Here is a 17,296-nt window from a genome sequence, read left to right as displayed (position 1 = left end):
TGCTAACCAATACATTTCCAACAGAAATGAATAGGGTAGAAGTCAAATGTGATGTAAAGTAGGGTGTTGAGGGTTTAGCTATCATGTGTTGTCTGAGGGGAAGGCAGGCTGCAGAGAAAGTGCAGATGGAATGCTGGGTAGAATGGTGGTGTGGGCAGGAGGGAGAGCTGACTACAGCTGCTGACTGCTGCAGGGGCTTCGGCTGTGGTCCAGCCCCTCCAGGAGGCTGTCCTGCAAAGGCTTCCTTTCCCTCTGGCCTTATCTCTGAAGTCTGGGGCATCCAACACCTGCATGAACCATGTAACATCATCCCAAGGGCCTACACTATCTCACAGGGCTTCTGTCCAGATGAAATGAGAGGATGGATGTGAAAGCATGTTGTAAACTGTTATATCCATTATAAGAGTAAGTTAATTATTTTGTAATTGGTATTTTTTACAACCATAGTTGTTTTTCTCTCCTTTAAGTGTGTTATCTCACAGACTGATTTATTATTATTTTCAATTCCAATTAAAATAGGAACCAGAAGCCCAGGAAGCAGATACTGGGTGAGGGATGGAAACCACGCTGTTGAAAGTTTGCTTCGTGCTGGTTCCTTCATGTGCAGTGCCTTCAATCCTACAGCTGGGTGTGGCTTTCCACATCCTGGAGGGGAAGAAGCAGAGGCTAGGCAAGGCCAAATGGCCTGCCTGGGGTCCCTTGGCGATGTGCGTCAGAGCTGGATGGGTGCTCCAGATGCCTGCTCTCACAGGGGCTCTGTGTGCCTCCTCTCTGCCACAGAGGCCGATCGCGGCTTCACTTCACTGTGGAAGGATCTGAGGAGGGTGCAGTTGCAGGCATGGTTTGCACAGGATGTGAAGAGAAGATTCAGGGGTCAACCCAGAATAAGGTCGGGTGGGACTGCCCTTTCAAGTTCTTCCTAACTGAAATTCCACAGTCGTGTGAGGTGAGCTTGGTATGTGATCTTTGTATAACAGATGAATGGAGTGGAAAGAGTATTGGGTTTGGAAATTGGAGGTTACCAGGCGGCCTTTGGCAAATCATTTAACTTGTCTGAGCCTGATTTCCCCCATCTCCAAATGGAGATGATTCCACTCATCTCCCACAGGATGTGAATGTGCGCTGGGTACCAACAGACTGCTGTCAGGGAGCAGGACAGTAGCAGCTGGGAGGCACACTCACAGTGAAATGGGGACATTATTTGTACCTATCTCAGGTGATGGTTGTGGGATTGAAATGACACGTGCCAGGCACCGAGACTGGCAAAGAGCCAGTGCTTAGTCCTGGGGGCTCTGTTTATTTTTATGTTGATGGAGGCGCTTAGGAGAGAGAGCTCTGGCAGAGAAGCATTTCCCCCACTCTGCCTCCCGCTCTGCACCTACCATGAGAAGCCCCTTATAGGCATAGACGATGCCAAGCCAGATGGTCATGTGGGTGTTCTCACAGTGCTCTAGGAGAGGGCGGATGGAGATGTCCCGTCCTGCCGGGTCCGGCTGTGCGAAGAGAAAACAGAAACCCAGGGATGGCACTGGGCACCCTCCCAGCAGCCAGGTCCCTGTTTCATAGCCCTTTTCCCTCCCATGAGCCACAGCCAGTGCTACCATCCAGGAGGCCTTTTGGACCCCATCTCTGTGTTCCATGGGACTCGGGCCTCAACCAGCGTTGACTGCCTTCTGTTTGTTGGTCGTGATTCAGCTCTGACCTTCAGTTATCGGAGTTCTTCATGCATTTCCAGCTTGAGTCAGAGCTCAGGAGTAGGGACTGGGTCACTTCTGTGCCCCTAGTACCTAGCACAAGACCTGGCCCAGAGCAGGCATCTTTCTATAACATTTGTTAAAAGAGTAAGGGTGAGAATGAAGCACAAAGTTAGGTGTGGAGGCCTTCAGGTGTCTCTGGAATTAACTCAGGTAGTTGGGAGATAGTGTCTACTGGCTAGACCAAGCACGGGGCCTGCCAAACCCTATAAGGAAGGAGATCTTCTTGCCCACCACCTCCATGGAGGGAGCAGTGGTGGCAGCTGTGTTATGTACCACATGATGCACTCTGGGCCAGAGTTGATTGGACAAGGGGTGAGCATCTGACCTTAGGTAGCCAATCTGAGGCTTGTCAGGGACCTATGAGGTTTCCTAGTGCAAAGTGCTCTGCCCAAAGAGGGGTGGTGGAGAGGATCCAACCCAAGCACAGTTCTCTCTCTCAGGAATTTGAACTGAGAAACTCCAGGAGAGAATCAGCCAGATGGTGGCAAGAGGAGAAAAAGACAACAAGGGAGTGAAAAAATATATACTGTAGGTATATATATATATATATATATATATATATATATATATATATATATGTATTTTGGCGGTACGTGGGTCTCTCACTGTTGTGGCCTCTCCCATTGCGGAGCACAGGCTCCAGACGCGCAGGCTCAGCGGCCGTGGCTCACGGGCCCAGCCGCTCCGTGGCATGCGGGATCCTCCCGGACCAGGACACAAACCCGCGTCCCCTGCATTGTCATGCGGACTCTCAACCACTGCGCCACCAGGGAAGCCCGGTATATTTTTTTAATGAACTATTTGCGAGTAAGTTGCAGACATCCTGGCCCTTCTTCACCCCTAAATATCTAGCATGTTTTTCCTAAGAACAGGAGATTCTCTTATATAACCACGTATACCTACCAAATTCAGGAAATTTAACATTGATACAGTATATTATCTAATACACTACCTATTTTTAAATTTTGCTAATTGGCCCAATAACGTCCTTTAAGGACCCAATCCAGGACCATGCGTTGCATTTACTTAGCATGTCTGTAGTCAGCCTTGGAATCAGCCCTTCCTTCTTCAATCTCAAGACCTCACGAAGCCCAGAAATAAACCCACACACCTACAGTCAATTAATCTTTTTTTTTATATATAGTTTACTTACAGTACTATATTAGTCTCAGGTGTACAACATAGTGATCTTATATATATATATTTTTTTTACATCTTTACAGGAGTATAATTGCTTCACAATGGTGTGTTAGCCTCTGCTCTATAACAAAGTGAATCAGTCATACATATACATATGCTCCCACATCTCTTCCCTCTTGCGTCTCCCTCCCTCCCTCCCACCCTCCCCCAGTCAATTAATCTTTGACAAAGGAGGCAAGAATATAAAATGGGAAAAAGTCTCTTCAGCAAGTGGTGCTGTGAAAGTTGGACAGCCCGCATGTAAATCAATAAAGTTAGAACACACCCTCACACCATGCACACACAAAAAAACTCAAAATGGCTTAAGATTTAAATGTTAGACATGACACTATAAACCTCCTAGAAGAGAACATAGACAAAACATTCTCTGACATAAATCATACCAGTGTTTTCTTAGGTCAGTCTCCCAAAGCAGTAGAAATAAAAATAAATGGGACCTAATTAAACTTAAAAGCTTTTGCATAGCAAAGGAAACCATTAAAAAAACAAAAAGAGGGACTTCCCTGGTGGCATAGTGGTTAAGAATCCACCTGCCAATGCAGGGGACATGGGTTTGAGCCCTGGTCCGGGAAGATCCCACATGCCGTGGAACAACTAAGCCCGTGCGCCACAACTACTGAGCCTGCACTCTAGAGCCGGTGAGCCACAGCTACTGAAGCCCGGGCGCCTAGAGCCCGTGCTCTGAAACAAGAGAAGCCACTGCGGTGAGAGGCCCGTGCGCTGCAACAAGAGTATCCCTGCTCGCTGCAACTAGAGAAAGCCTGTGTGCAGCAATGAAGACCCAATGCAGCCAAAAATTAATTAATTAATTTTTAAAAACACAACAAACAAAAAACCCCCCGAAAAGATAGGGACTTCTGTGGTGGTCCAGTGGTTAAGACTCCGTGCTTCCACTGCAGGGGACGCGGGTTCAATCCCTGGTCAGAGAACCAAGATCCTGCATGCTGCTGGGTGGGGATGGGGGGACCAAAAAGACAACCTATGGACTGGGAGAAGGTATTTGCAAATGATGTGACTGACAAGGGCTTAATCTCCAAAATATACAAACAGCTCATACAACTCAACAACAAAAAAAACCCTATCCAAAAATGGGCAGAAGACCAAAACAGACATTTACCAAAGAAGACATACAGATGGCCAATAGGCACGTGAAAAGATGCTCAACATCACTAATTATTAGAGAAATGCAAATCAAAACTACAGTGAGGTGCCACCTCACACCGATCAGTATGGCCATCACTAAAATGTCTAGGGGCTTCCCTGGTGGCGCAGTGGTTAAGAATCTGCCAATGCAGGGGACACGAGTTCGAGCCCTGGTCTGGGAAGATCCCACATGCCTCAGAGCAACTAAGCCCGTGCGCCTAGAGCCCGTGCTCTGCAACACGAGAAGCCACTGCAACGAGAAGCCTGCGCACCGCAACGAAGCGTAGCCCCCATTCACTGCAACTAGAGAAAGCCTGCGTGCAGCAACAAAGACCCACCTAAGCCAAAGATTAAAAAAAAAAGTCTACAAGTAACATATGCTGGAGAGGGTGTGGAGAAAAGGGAACCCTCCTACACTGCTTGTGGCAATGTCAGTTGGTGCAGCCACTATGGAAAAGAGTATGGAGGTTACTCAGAAAACTAAAAATAGAATTACCATATGATCCAGCAGTCCCACTCCTGGGCATATACCCGGACAAAACTATAATTCAAAGATACATGCACCCCTATGTTCATAGCAGCACTATTTACAATAGGCAAAACATGGAAACATCCTAAATGTCCATTGACAGATGAATGGATAAAGAAGATGTAGTACATATATACAATGGAATACTACTCAGCCATAAAAAGAATGAAATAGTGCCATTTGCAGCAACATGGATGCAACTAGAGATTATCATACTAAGTGAAGGAAGTCAGAAAGGGAAAGACAAATACCACATGATATCACTTATATGTGGATCTAAAATATGACACAAATGAACTTATGTATGAAACAGAAATAGACACACAGACATAGAGATCAGACTTGGGGTTGCCAAGGGGAAGGGAGGGAGGGAGAGGGATGGACTAGGAGTTTGGGGTTGGTAGATGCAAACTATTACATTTAGAATGGATAAGAACAAGGTCCTACTGTATAGCACAGGGAACCATATCCAATCTCCTGGGATAAACCACAATGGAAAATATAAAAAATATAAAAATTAAAAATATTTTTAAAATGCATGTGTATGTGTGTATAACTGAGTCACTTTGCTGCACAGCAGAGATGGGCATAACATGGTAAATCAACTACACTTCAATTAAAAAAAAAAGACCTCAGCCTACTTCAGTCTGTTATGTCATTGATATTTCAGGCCATTTATTTTGTAGAATGTCCTTCAGTTTGGGTTTGTCTGAATGTGTTTTCATGACTGAATTCAGGTTATGGATTCTTGGCAGGAATTCTATGTAAGTGATGTTCTCACCTCCTCAGTGTTTCACATCAGGGGCATTTGATGGCACTTTGTCCCATTATTGGTGATGTTTTTGATCATCTGGTTGAGGTGATGTCAGCCAGATCTCTCCACTTCAAACGTACCAGTTCCCTCTTGTAATTAATAAATAATCTGTGGGAGATACTTTGAGACTGTGTGGGTATCCTGTTCCCCCACAAACATTAACTCAGTGCTTGCAGCTTCCATTGATGATTCCTATCTGAGTCATATTACTTTGGTGGCTGCAAAATGGTGATTTTCTAACTAACATTCCATTTAAATACTTGGCAATATATTGTAAACAAGATCTTTCCTCTCACTCATTTATGTATATCAGTATAGACTTATGGGATCCTTTTAGATTCAGTGTCTTATAATCCATTACTACTACTATTCATTTTGTTCAAAATTTTCCAGATTTGGCTAGTAGGAAACCCCCTCATGCTGTCTCCTCTGTGTTTTTTCAACATGCATGTCCCCATAATTTTATTTTATTTTATTTTACTTTTTACATCTTTATTGGAGTATAATTGCTTTACAATGGTGTGTTAGTTTCTGCTTTATAACAAAGTGAATCAGTTATACATATACATATGTTCCCATATCTCTTCCCTCTTGCGTCTCCCTCCCTCCCATAATTTTTTTGAGCACTTTTCTACCTCTTGGCACAAGAGGTTCCAGGCTCTCCTTGTATCTTCCTTGCCCTAGTCTTGGAATCAGCCATTTCTCTGAGGAGTCCTGGTTCTTTGTAGCAGAGAATAGTATTTAGAAACCGAAATCTGGGCACTGCTGTGCTCACTGTTCCTAGGGTACCATTACTTCTAGGCCCCTTTACCTATCTATCTATCTACCCATCCATCTACCATCATTCTATCTCTTTATCATCTATCTATAGATATAAATAAAACCCAACACCACAGTGTTCTTGCTTCCTCTACCGCATTCCATATTTGCATCTTTATTCTCTTACAGTGAGATCCCTGGTTTCTAACATCAAGGTATTCACTCATTTTCTCAATTCTATAATAGACACAAAATAGTTTCAAAATTGCTACATCCATACACTACCAACAACAAATTTACTAAGTTGAAGATGTCCTTGCAAATATGTCTTTAGCACAGATCCCACTGAGGGTATCTCATCAAAGAACTGTTCTGGATGTTGCCTCTTAAGGCCCAGGGTAAAGCCACACTCCTGAGGGTAAGGGGTAGGCATGCCCAGGGTCAGTCACTAGGAAGAAGGGGCACATTGGTGGGATCCAGGGATGTGAAAGGCAGGCCTTAAGCACATGGGGGATGGAAACCCTATTTCTCTTAGCCCTGCTCACTAGGCCTGACCTTCAAGGCATGCCATTGCCTGGGTACCTGTGAGTTGGGGAAAGATGGTGCTCCCATATGGATACAGGAGGGGCTGGGAGGGGTGGAGCCGGAGGGCTCAGGCCATTTTATGACTAGATCATCCAGTTGCATGCTCGCTCAGGCTTGATTTCCCTTTCTTTGTCCCAAGCCACAGAAAGCCTTAGGTTAGCCTCTTTGGTTCCATGATCGTTGAGTACACACACAGGCTGGAGTGCTACAGGGCCCTCTGCAGTGGTGGCAGTGGGTATTTGTGAGAGACACCCCAGGGAAAGGTGATCCCCAGGAACCATAGAGTTACCAGGGCTAGAGATTTCCCCTCCACTGCTACTGACCCAGGAGCTGAGCTGGATTGTAAGAGTGGTGGGGGTTTCCTGATGTCCTTTCATTGTGTAAATGAGGAGACTGAGAAAGGACTTGGTCCCAAGGTCAACAGTGACTTAGTGGCGTAACTTGGTTTTCTCCAATGTCTGACAACTAAGCAGACCTCAGAACGCAGTAGCACAGGCCCATTACGGCCATGCACGAACAGCAAATCCATTAATGATGATAGTGTCTGTTGTTCTACAATGAAAGGCAGTCATTTATGATGAACTCTTATATTCTCTTTGTAGAGAGGACTGATTCTGTCATACCCCATTGTTCAATGTAATGAAAACTCTGTTCATGGGAAGCTAACAATGATTGCCTGGCTTATATACCTCCAGTGACAGAGTCCCCTCCCTCCCACTCTCGGTGAGATGGTTGCAGTTTTTCTTTTATTGAACCAGAACCTTCTCCTCTTATACGTCCACCATTGATCCTCGTCTTTCCTCCGGGGATCCTCAGAATGGTATCAAATTCTCTCCTTAAGTCTGCACACTCTTCCTCATGAGGGGAAGATCTGTAGTGAAGGTACATATCACCTCCCCCCACAAGTCGACCTGGTCCTCCTGAACTGCTCGAGTTTACTATTGATCTGAAAACCTAGAATTGAGCTCAACACTTCAGGTGGTACTAAGCACCCTTGCTTCAGATCTCCTTGCCTTTCTAAATAACTGCCTTTCTTTGGTGATTCATATGTTCCTTACGGTTGATTAAGACCCAATAGGTAGTTTTCGTGGAACTGCTGCTAGCTCTGTCTTCTCGCTTCTGCAGCTGACATTCCAGCCTGGTTACCTTTTACCTCATTCGTAGCCCTCTCCTCCTCATAACCTCCATCCTGGTCTGCTCTGACCTCTTTGAATCCTGAAATCCCAATTCTTATATCTGGTCTTTCAGTACCCCATTTATCTCGTTAAGCTTAAGCACAGCCTCGCCTGCAGAGGTGGAAGGGCAGCAAAAAAACAAGGGCCTGCCCAGAGTTCAGAGAAGTCATGATCCCAAGGGTGAGCAGAGATGCTTCTACTCCATCTCCCAGTACATAGGCACTGATCCGGAAACAAGCCATAAAAACCTCCCAGTCATCAACGTCACTTTCACACAGCCCCAGGGCTGTGAACACTGGACACAGAGTGGCAGTGATTCAGGTGGTTTTATGAGTGATGAAGTTTATGTACTCATGAGGCTGGGGGATGGGGAGTCTGAATAAAGTCAAATGAGCCCTGCATTGAATCTCAAAGCAAACTGTAAGAGCCATGCCTTTTCTTGTATGATCCATTGTGCCTGGGACTGGAGTTCAGAGTGCTCTGAGCAGTCACACCCATGGGGAGAGATGCCTGACCAGGCAATGGGAGAGGGCCGGAAACCTGAGCCCTTACTTGGCGTCGTTGTCATGCACCAGAGGACCACTAGAGGGCACCAAAGAACCGTGTGGAGGGTCCACCCGGCAGCTGTGGATCACCCTCTGCTGGGGACACAGAGCTGCTTCTGTGGCTCCGTGGGGCTGCAAGTGTCGAAGCCGTCAGCAGCATCCTGTGCTACTCTAGAAGGCACTCACTGGCCTTAAATGAGGCCAGACTTTAGGCACTTTGGAGGACCACCACCCCGCCCCCCACCCAGGGCAGCAGGTGAAGCAGAGTAGGGGGGAGGTGTGGGGAGCTGCTGGGGAAGGAGGGGCCAGAGGGCCCAGGCTGTACCTGGCCATGGCACTCCCCCTGTTCCTAGTGTGGGCTGGCCACACAGCCCGGCGCGAGTGAGCACAAGGCACTGACCCCTGCAGATGCCATGCCGGGATCTGACAGGGCCTGAGCCAGGATTTTAGGCCCAGTTCTCTGTGCAGTTGTGGACTACAGCATTTCCACTGGCCTAAGAATGTTTCCCTTGCCCTGGATAACTGGCTTACAAGAACTTTCAGCTTGCTTTTTTCTCTTCTTTATTTTCCTTCCTTATTTGTTGCTCACTTGGGCAATTACCTAAGTAATCATTCATTCATTCATTCCATAACTATCAAGCACTACCATCTGCCAGGTACTGTTCTGGGCATGGGGAAGGCAGCAATAACCAGGGCTGACAAGAGCCCTGTCCTCATGGGTCTTCCATCCTAGTAAGATCAGGACGGCTCCATGAGAGATGACCTCAGAGGGGGAATGGGCTGGCCTCAGCAAGTAACAGCCACCCTAAGAACACCAAGAGCTGCCTTGTCATGAGTGACAATAATGTGCTAGTTGCAAAGCTGTGAGCTCTATACACGTTATCTTGTTGAAGCCTCATAAGAATCTAACAAGGTTGGACTTCCCTGGCGGCACAGTGGTTAAGAATCCGCCTGCCAGTGCAGATGACACGGGTTCAAGCCCTGGTCCAGGAAGATCCCACATGCCGCGGAGCAAGTAAGCCCATGCGCCACAACTACTGAGCCTGCGCTCTACAGCCTGAGAGCCACAACTACTGAGCCCACGTGTTGCAACTACTGAAGCCTGCGTACCTAGAGCCCATGCTTCACAACTAGAGAAGCCACCACAATGGGAAGCCCGCGCACTGCAACGAAGAGTAGCCCCCGCTTGCCGCAACTAGAGAAAGCCTGCATGCAGCAACGAAGACCCAATGCAGCCAAAAATGAGAAAAAAAAAAAGGAATCTATCAAGGTGTTAACCTCATTTTACAGATGAGGAAACTAAGGCACAGAGAAGTTAAGTAACTTGCCCTAAATCTCCAGCTAGTGTCAGAGCTGAGATTTGTTTGATTCCCAAACCAATGTTCATTCCTTCCTCACCACATGCATCCCCCAACTGCCCTGCTTCATATTCCAAGGAGACAGTGGGTATAATACCTGCTCTGTAAATTGTGAGGTGCTGCTCATGGGAGGAATGACTTAATTGCTAAACAGTCAATAGAGGCCTCCCTGAAGCCCCCAGAGCTCTGCAAAGGCTATGCTTTGGTGCTGCATGAAATCAAGCTGTCTGCAATGGCCGGAGGCTGCAAGTACTCACACCTGACTCCTGGTCTAGCTGCTGCTCAGCGGGAGGCAGGCAGACGCTGCCTGGGAAAGCCTCCCCCATCTGTGCAGTGAAAGGGGAGCAGCTGGCCTGAGAGTCCCTCCGCATGATGCAACTATTCACAGTGTAGGTCAGTTGCCCCTACAAACATCCGGCTTTGTCAGGCTGCACAAATGGACCAGCAAGGGTCTGGGCATGGCTTGAAACATTGAGGCCTGAAAGGTCAAAGGGCTGGGTCCTGTTATAGACTTACTGGGTGACCTTGGGCAAGTCCTCGCCCTTTTGTTGACTTCAGTTTCCCATCTGCAAATGAGCCTATGAGTTAATTTACAGTATAGTTAATGTAAGCCTGAATAACTGAGGGATGACTATATTTGTCTTACATTTCACGACTGTATTTGTCCTGCATTCAGTCATTCAGAATTGACTTGATCAGTATTTCTCATGTGCCTGCTGTGTGCCGTGCACTGTGCTTGATGCTGGGGTCCGGGTGTATAAGACCCGTAGGATGCTTGTCATCCTGGAGCGTGCATTCCAGTGGAGGGCACAGGAGGTTGACAAACCATACGGCACAGCTACGAGTAGAGGGGGTGATAAGTGTTCCTAAAGAGAACAACAAGGCATTCTGAGGGCTACTAGCCAGAGGACCTACTTCAGACCAGGTAGTCTGGGAAGGCTCTTCTGAAGTGGCGACATTAGTCTGGGACCTGAATGGTGGGAAGACGAGCCATGTGAAAACCTCGGGGGAGAGCATTCCTAGGAGAGGGAACAGCAACCAGGCAGGACCTGAAATGGCAAAGACTTTGGCATATTTTAGGAACCAAAAGGAGGCCAGTGTGGCTGGAGTGCAATAAGTGAGGGGGCCAGCGCTGCTCCTCACTCTATAATCTGCACACAAACCACCTGGGGGGCTTGTTAAAATGCAGATGGGTCAGTAGGTCTGGGTGGGCCCCGGGATGCTGTATTTCTAAGCAGCTCCTAGGGGATGCTTGATGCTGCTGGTCCACGGACTGCCCTTTGGACAGCAAGGCCTTAAAGGATCTTAAGCAATAGGGTGACATTTGGTCCTCAGCTTAGCAGATCTCTGGTTAAGAATGCAGACTCCTTGAAAAGGGAACCCTCCTACATTGTTGGTGGGAATGTAAGTTGGTGCAGCCACTGTGGAAAACAGTATGGAGGTTCCTCAGAAAACTAAAAATAGAATTACTATATGATCCAGCAATCCCACTCCTGGGCATATATATATACCTGGATAAAACTATAATTCAAAAAGAAACATGCATCCCTATGTTCATAGCAGCACTATTCAAGTAGCCAAAACATGGAAACAACCTAAATGTCCACCAACAGATGAATGGGTAAAGAAGATGTGGTACATATATACAATGGAATACTACTCAGCTATAAAAAAGAATGAAATAATGCCATTTGCAGCAACATGGATGCAACTAGAGATCATCATACCAAATGAAGTCAGTCAGAAAGAGAAAGACAGATACCATATGATATTGCCTAGATGTAGAATCTAAAATATGGCAGAAATGAACCTATCTATAAAACAAAAACAGACTCAGACATAGAGAACAGACTGGTGGTTGCCTAGGGGGTGGGGGAGGGATGGAGTGGGAGGTGGGGGTCAGCAGATGTGAGCTTTTATGTATAGGATGGATAAACTACAAGGTCCTACTGTATAGCACAGAGAACTATATTCAATATCCTATGATAAACCATAATGGAAAAGGATATTAAAAAAAAGAATGTATATATACGTATAACTGACTCACTTTGCTGTAGAGCAGTAATTAACACAATATTGTAAACCAACTATACTTCAATAAATAAAAAAGAATGTAGACTCCTTTTGTCATTTGCACGCCTCTGACACAGAGTGACAGCTAAGCACAAGGACAGACTTGACACAGCGTGTCTGTGTGTTCAGACCCTGAGTGGGGAGGGTGAGGAGTCCGGTGGTGGGCATGAAGGGTGCCACGAGCTTCCCCTGTGATCACGGGGCTCTTGGCTCTGGTCCCTTGGACCTCTTAGGCTGCCACTGCTGTGGGTAGCTCAGGTTCCCAAGCACCACCTGGCTAGTGCTTCTTTGAAGGAGGGGGTGTCTTCCGCCTTCTGACCAGCTCCCAGAAGCTGGCTTTCTCCCTCTTTTTTTTTAAATTTCAAAGCTGATTTTTGAAATAGCTGGTAGAATTGGTAGATTTTTCTACTGGGGGTGAGTATATGTGTGTATATAAATGTGAGTTTGAGTGTGTGTGGTACGGAGAGGAGGGAGGATGTCTGACCTCTCTGGGCTGCATTTCAGAGTCTTGAGATGCTTCTCTTTTCCTGGGAAGGCATGTGAGTCAACACTGCCTCTTTTTGGGGGGAAGATGGGGGGTGGTCCCACCAAGGAAACCTGGCAGGGAGAGAAAGGCCCCTGGGTTCAGATCCCAAGTCCATCACTTGCCGGCTGTGTGCCTTTGAACACATCTCTAAGCCTTTCCGAGCCAAGATTTCCTCACCTGCAACCTCCCAGGTTTGGCAAGATGATCAGAAGAGGTGACTAGTGAGTTCAGCAGGCTCCTGAGACTGGAAGGCCCACTCCTTATATGTGAACGATCATCGTTATCTCCCCGCGCAGGGAGTCACAGAGCCCTGGAGCTGGGAGGACCTTCCGGATCCCTCCGGGCTGGCTGCTTATCTCCACAGCAGCAGCTCCACATCTCCAGGCAGCCAAGCTCTAAGCTGTCACTTCAGGGTAAGATTTTCTTGTTAGACTGTTTGATTACGAGTTTGGGTGAATTTTTTTCAGAATCCCAAATCGGGAAGGGACCTGTGAGATCACCCACAAGGGTTTCTCTACGGGGGAACTTCCGGCAGCTATTTTCTTTGGAGGCCGTGTGATTCTCTGTTGTGAGGGACTGTCCTGTTCAGTGCAGGGCACTCAGAACCCCTGGCGCCTGGGCACTAAATGCCAGGAATGCCCTCTAGTCACCGTGTCAGCCAAAGTCCCTCTCCCCTGGCTCCCCGCTTCTAAACACTAAGGGGATTATGCTCTAGTCCAGTTCCTCTTTTTACAGACAGAGAAACTGAGGCCCAGAAAAGGACTCATAGCAAGTGGGTGACTGATTAGAGACACAGACGCAGGTGTCCTGACCTCGGTCCCATGCCCTGTGCGCTGGACCATGCTACGGGTTGTCACAGGGGGAGCCAGCCAACCTTTATCGGGACTTACCCTTCCCAGGTGCCAGACGTGGCCAAGTCAGCCCCCTGGAGCTGGCCTGAGGGCCAACCTCTGGCTTTTGGACTTATTCAATCTGCTGGTACTATGCACCCTTGCTCAGGTGTACTGGGGCAGCTTCTAGAACAGCAGGCATGGGGCCCAGAGCCGCTCACCCTGTCCACACTGGCCACATCCCTCACGGAGTCCCGCTTGGCAGAGGGGAGATGAAGTAGGGGAGGTGGCTGGGACCTGGCTGAGGAGGGCAAGGAGCCCGGGCTCAGCATTAGGATGCCAGTGGGCCAGCACTGGTCCTGTTCAGAGAGACATCCTGAGTTTGACCTTGGAATCTGGCAGGAAATTCTGTGGCTGTGTAAGGGTCACAGCTGGGGTCAGGATTGTCTTGGGGAAGTTAAGGGCTGACAAGTGCAATAATAGGCCCTAACATTCTAGCCCTTTGCAGCTCATAAATGCATTCATACTAGGATCTCTCTTTGATTTTGACCTTAGAAGCCAGGAATTTTATACCCATGTTACAGGTGAGGAAACTGAGGCTCAGAGAGGACGAGAGATTTGCTTAAGGCGACACAGCAAGTCAGAGGCAAAGCTAAGCCAGACCTCTTTCCTGCAAAGCAGGTGGGGGCATCTCCGCTTCTGTGGCTTGGCTCTGTTCCCCTCCCCATGGAGGTGGGCCTTCAGGGGTGCCCCTGCTCTCCGTGGGCCTATGTCTGAGGCTTCTGGGGGCAAGACTGGAGCAGGAAGAGCTCCTGGGTATCTGCCGCTGAACCCGAAGCCAGAAGGTGCTTGCTCATGGGGGGGCTTCCACAAGGCACACTGTGAATGGGTGACGGCACTGCTGCCTCCCAGGCGTCAGCTGTGTGGTCTACACCGCCTGCCTGGCACGAGGCGGGGGCGTCATGCACTGCTCAGCGAGCCTGACCCGCGCTGAGCAATGAGAGACGACCAGGGCCCGAACAGGCACTTCCCCAATGAAACGATGGCCCGGCGACTGGGGACAGGGAGGCGGCTCCGCACTCCTCAACAGACAGTCACCAGGGAACGGCTGGGCACCAGGGTGGGGAGTCTTCCCTCGGCTCTAGAGCAGAGAGAAACTCGTGCCCCTCGGGTAGTGTGCAGGGCCAAAGGTGTGTTACTTCACCTATACGGTGTTCTAACGTTTTTAGACTTCACAGGTAGTAGTTAAACCTCAGGTGATTCCACATGAACACCCAGATTTCTGGCTTCTTTTGGAAATGAGACACTCGGCAGCACAGGGCCTGTCTGTGTGCGTCACTGCTCGTGAGCCGGGCGTGTCTGCCACCCTCCCTCATCTGGGCCGCCTGGCCAGCACAGCTCCAGTCCTTGTTCCAGAGTCAAGCGAATGCTTGGAAGGCGTTTTAATTCTAAGGATGTTTCTGAAGTCAGTGTGACAACTGTTCTTCAGTTGGTAAAAGAATTGGAGAGAGAGAGGTGATTGAAAGCAGTTGATGTGGGTGAGGACAGCTGTACTTCAGTGTTGGAGAAATCACTGCTGTCTTAGCAGCTGATGAGAATTTCCCTCGGGGGAGCCACGAGTTTTGTGGAAAGTGCCAGCTCTGGGAAGGTGAGTGCCATGGGCGCCAAGTGTTCAGAGGAGGCCAAATCCACCCCGGGAGCCAAGACAGATTTGGTTGCTTCTGAGAGGGGAGTAAGGAGGAGGAAAGCTGGCTGGGCCGCATGTTCCTTCCCCGCAGACTTCTGCACCTTCAGGAAGTTCTACTAAAATTCAGGACATGTCTGATGGGTGAGAGGGAAACGCTGGTGAACCTGGCAAAGGGCCTGAGACTTGCCCTGAGGTGCTGTGGGTAGAAGAGAGACTGCATCTGTGAACCAGGAGCTGGACTGTGCCTAAATCTCTAGCAGGCTCGCGATGTCCTCAGACCTCCCCACCTTGGGGGTTGAGGCAGTTCTTCCCGAATCTCAAGGCCCACAAGGGCCCAGCCAACACTGGAATATGTAGAAATGTGGGTTAACTATTCCCGTGATCACCTGATTTTTGTAGAAGCAGCGTTACTGAGTAGAAAGGTCTGTGGGCCAACCATGGGCAGGCAAGCCCCTTCCCTCTGAGTGCCAACATCTGGCGACTCTGCGGTGGCAACCCCAGACGGGAAGCACACACCCTGGCTCAGCTGCCTGGGGTCTGGCTTGCACCTGCGCTCGGCAGGACCAGGAGGCCTGGAGCCCTCATGCTCCGCCTGGCGGGGCCGACCACGTTTCCCAGGGTGCGCGTGAGAGCCACTTGTGCCTGTATGGCCTCTACCCTGAGAGCAGAACCGCGCTTTCTTCTTGTGGTCCTGGGACCTGCCTGACCCCCCATAGCTGGGTGTCTGGGCCTCAGCCAGGGGTGGGGGACGGGGGGCAGGGGTGAGTAGAACAATGAAAGGAGAGCAGACAGACGAGAACAGAAGAGAAGGGAAACCGGTGTTCCTCAGATGCCAACACGGTACAGTAAGACTGAGATGCCGTAAACTAAGCCCTGAGAACAAACAAAAACAAGAGAGCTTAATGAGGCAACAGTCACTCGGTTTGTCCCTCGCACTAACTGATAAATGATGAGGGCAGAAGCCCCCCAGCACTTCCTGATCGCTCCTCTGCTGCGAGTTACCCCACCTCCCCCCACCCCCTGCCCTGCCCCAGCCTGGTCCAAAGCTCCGTACCGCTTTCTGCTTCTCAAGCCATTTGGCCCCTTTCTCTGGCCCTTCAGTGGAGTTCTCTGAAGAGGGTGCCTGTACCCCGTCTACGTTCTCTACCTCCCACCACTCACCTCCAAACCACTGCAGTGCTCCCCGTGGGCTCTGAGACCTCCTAGAGCCACGGGCACAGGGCCCTGTTTAGTCCTCTGCTCCCCGAGGCCACCTGACTCTCACTTCCAGGCCCTGTCCTCTCCCGGTTCTTTGGGTCTTTGCCCTCCTCCGCTGTGCTCTCTCAGCTCCCTGCATTCACACCCTCTGCCTGCTGATCGGTGCCCTGGCCCCTCCTACTTAACCTTTCCCAGTCTGAACGCATCACTTTCTCACTTAGACCTTCCGTCCCCCCCCTGGTTTGCTAGCTCAGAGAGCTGCCCCACATCCACCCAGGTCAGACTGGATCCTGGGCCGCCTCCCAGGACCTCCTTACCTGTCCTGTGCCCTTTGCCCTCCCCCCAGCTCCTCCTCCAGAGTGATCTTCCACACAAAGCTAATCCCACGTTCAGAGAGCTTCAACGGCTCCTCAAATCGCAGGAAAGTCACCCGGACCCACGAACCCGGCATCGTGACCCTCTGCGATCAGCCCTGGCATATCTGTCCAGCCCTGACTCCTGTCACCTCATCCACAGCCCAGTCCCATAATCTCCCTCCTGGTCCTTTTCTGAGCCATTTCCTTGTCCTGGGATGCCCTCCCTTCACCCCATTCCTCCATCTTTGAAATCTTCCTAGGTCCTCTCACCCCAAGTCTGCCCATCCAAGGCCCCCTGTGCTTCCTGCCTCTCTCTTTGGGGAGGGGTGTGGCCTCCAAGTAGAGATAACTGTGTTGGACTTCCTCTCCTCTACCTGCCGCGCCATCCCCTCCACCACTTGTACTTCCTCTGTCCCCCGACATGTGCTGACTGCTCACTGCGTGCCAGATTCTGGGCTAAGCGTGTCATAAACACTGTCCCGCTTCCTCTAAACTGTCGCCACAGGAGTGAGCCCTAGTACAACCCGCATTTTAGGGGATGCTGGATAAGGCTCGGAGAGACCGAATCACGGGCTCAAGGTTACACAGGCATTCAGTGACTTGAACCCAGGTCTGCCTAACTTCCCAAACCTTTGCTTTAGACACAAATCCAGAGCTACCCAAAAGGGTGCCTGGTCACTGGTGTGCCACTAATGGATTACAAAGCCCCAGGACGGTGCTCTCCTCTGTCTCGGGGCACAGGGGTGGGGCCAGTCACCTCCA

At 49.4% G+C, this 17,296-nt stretch overlaps 1 protein-coding gene across 1 annotated transcript in view; it reads right to left on the bottom strand.

Annotated features, from left to right (window-relative positions):
- GABBR2 (gamma-aminobutyric acid type B receptor subunit 2) overlaps positions 1-17,296 on the bottom strand; it is a 366,358-nt gene that overhangs the window by 10,546 nt on the left and 338,516 nt on the right. Inside the window, exon 14 of the mRNA XM_060014449.1 lies at positions 1,383-1,493. Within this exon, the coding sequence (XP_059870432.1) occupies positions 1,383-1,493 (111 nt within the window). The remainder of the gene's footprint in view (positions 1-1,382; positions 1,494-17,296) is intronic.

Source organism: Delphinus delphis, chromosome 6 (genome assembly GCF_949987515.2).
Source record: "Delphinus delphis chromosome 6, mDelDel1.2, whole genome shotgun sequence".
Taxonomy (NCBI): domain Eukaryota; kingdom Metazoa; phylum Chordata; class Mammalia; order Artiodactyla; family Delphinidae; genus Delphinus; species Delphinus delphis.
This window is presented reverse-complemented; position numbering and strand designations above follow the sequence as displayed.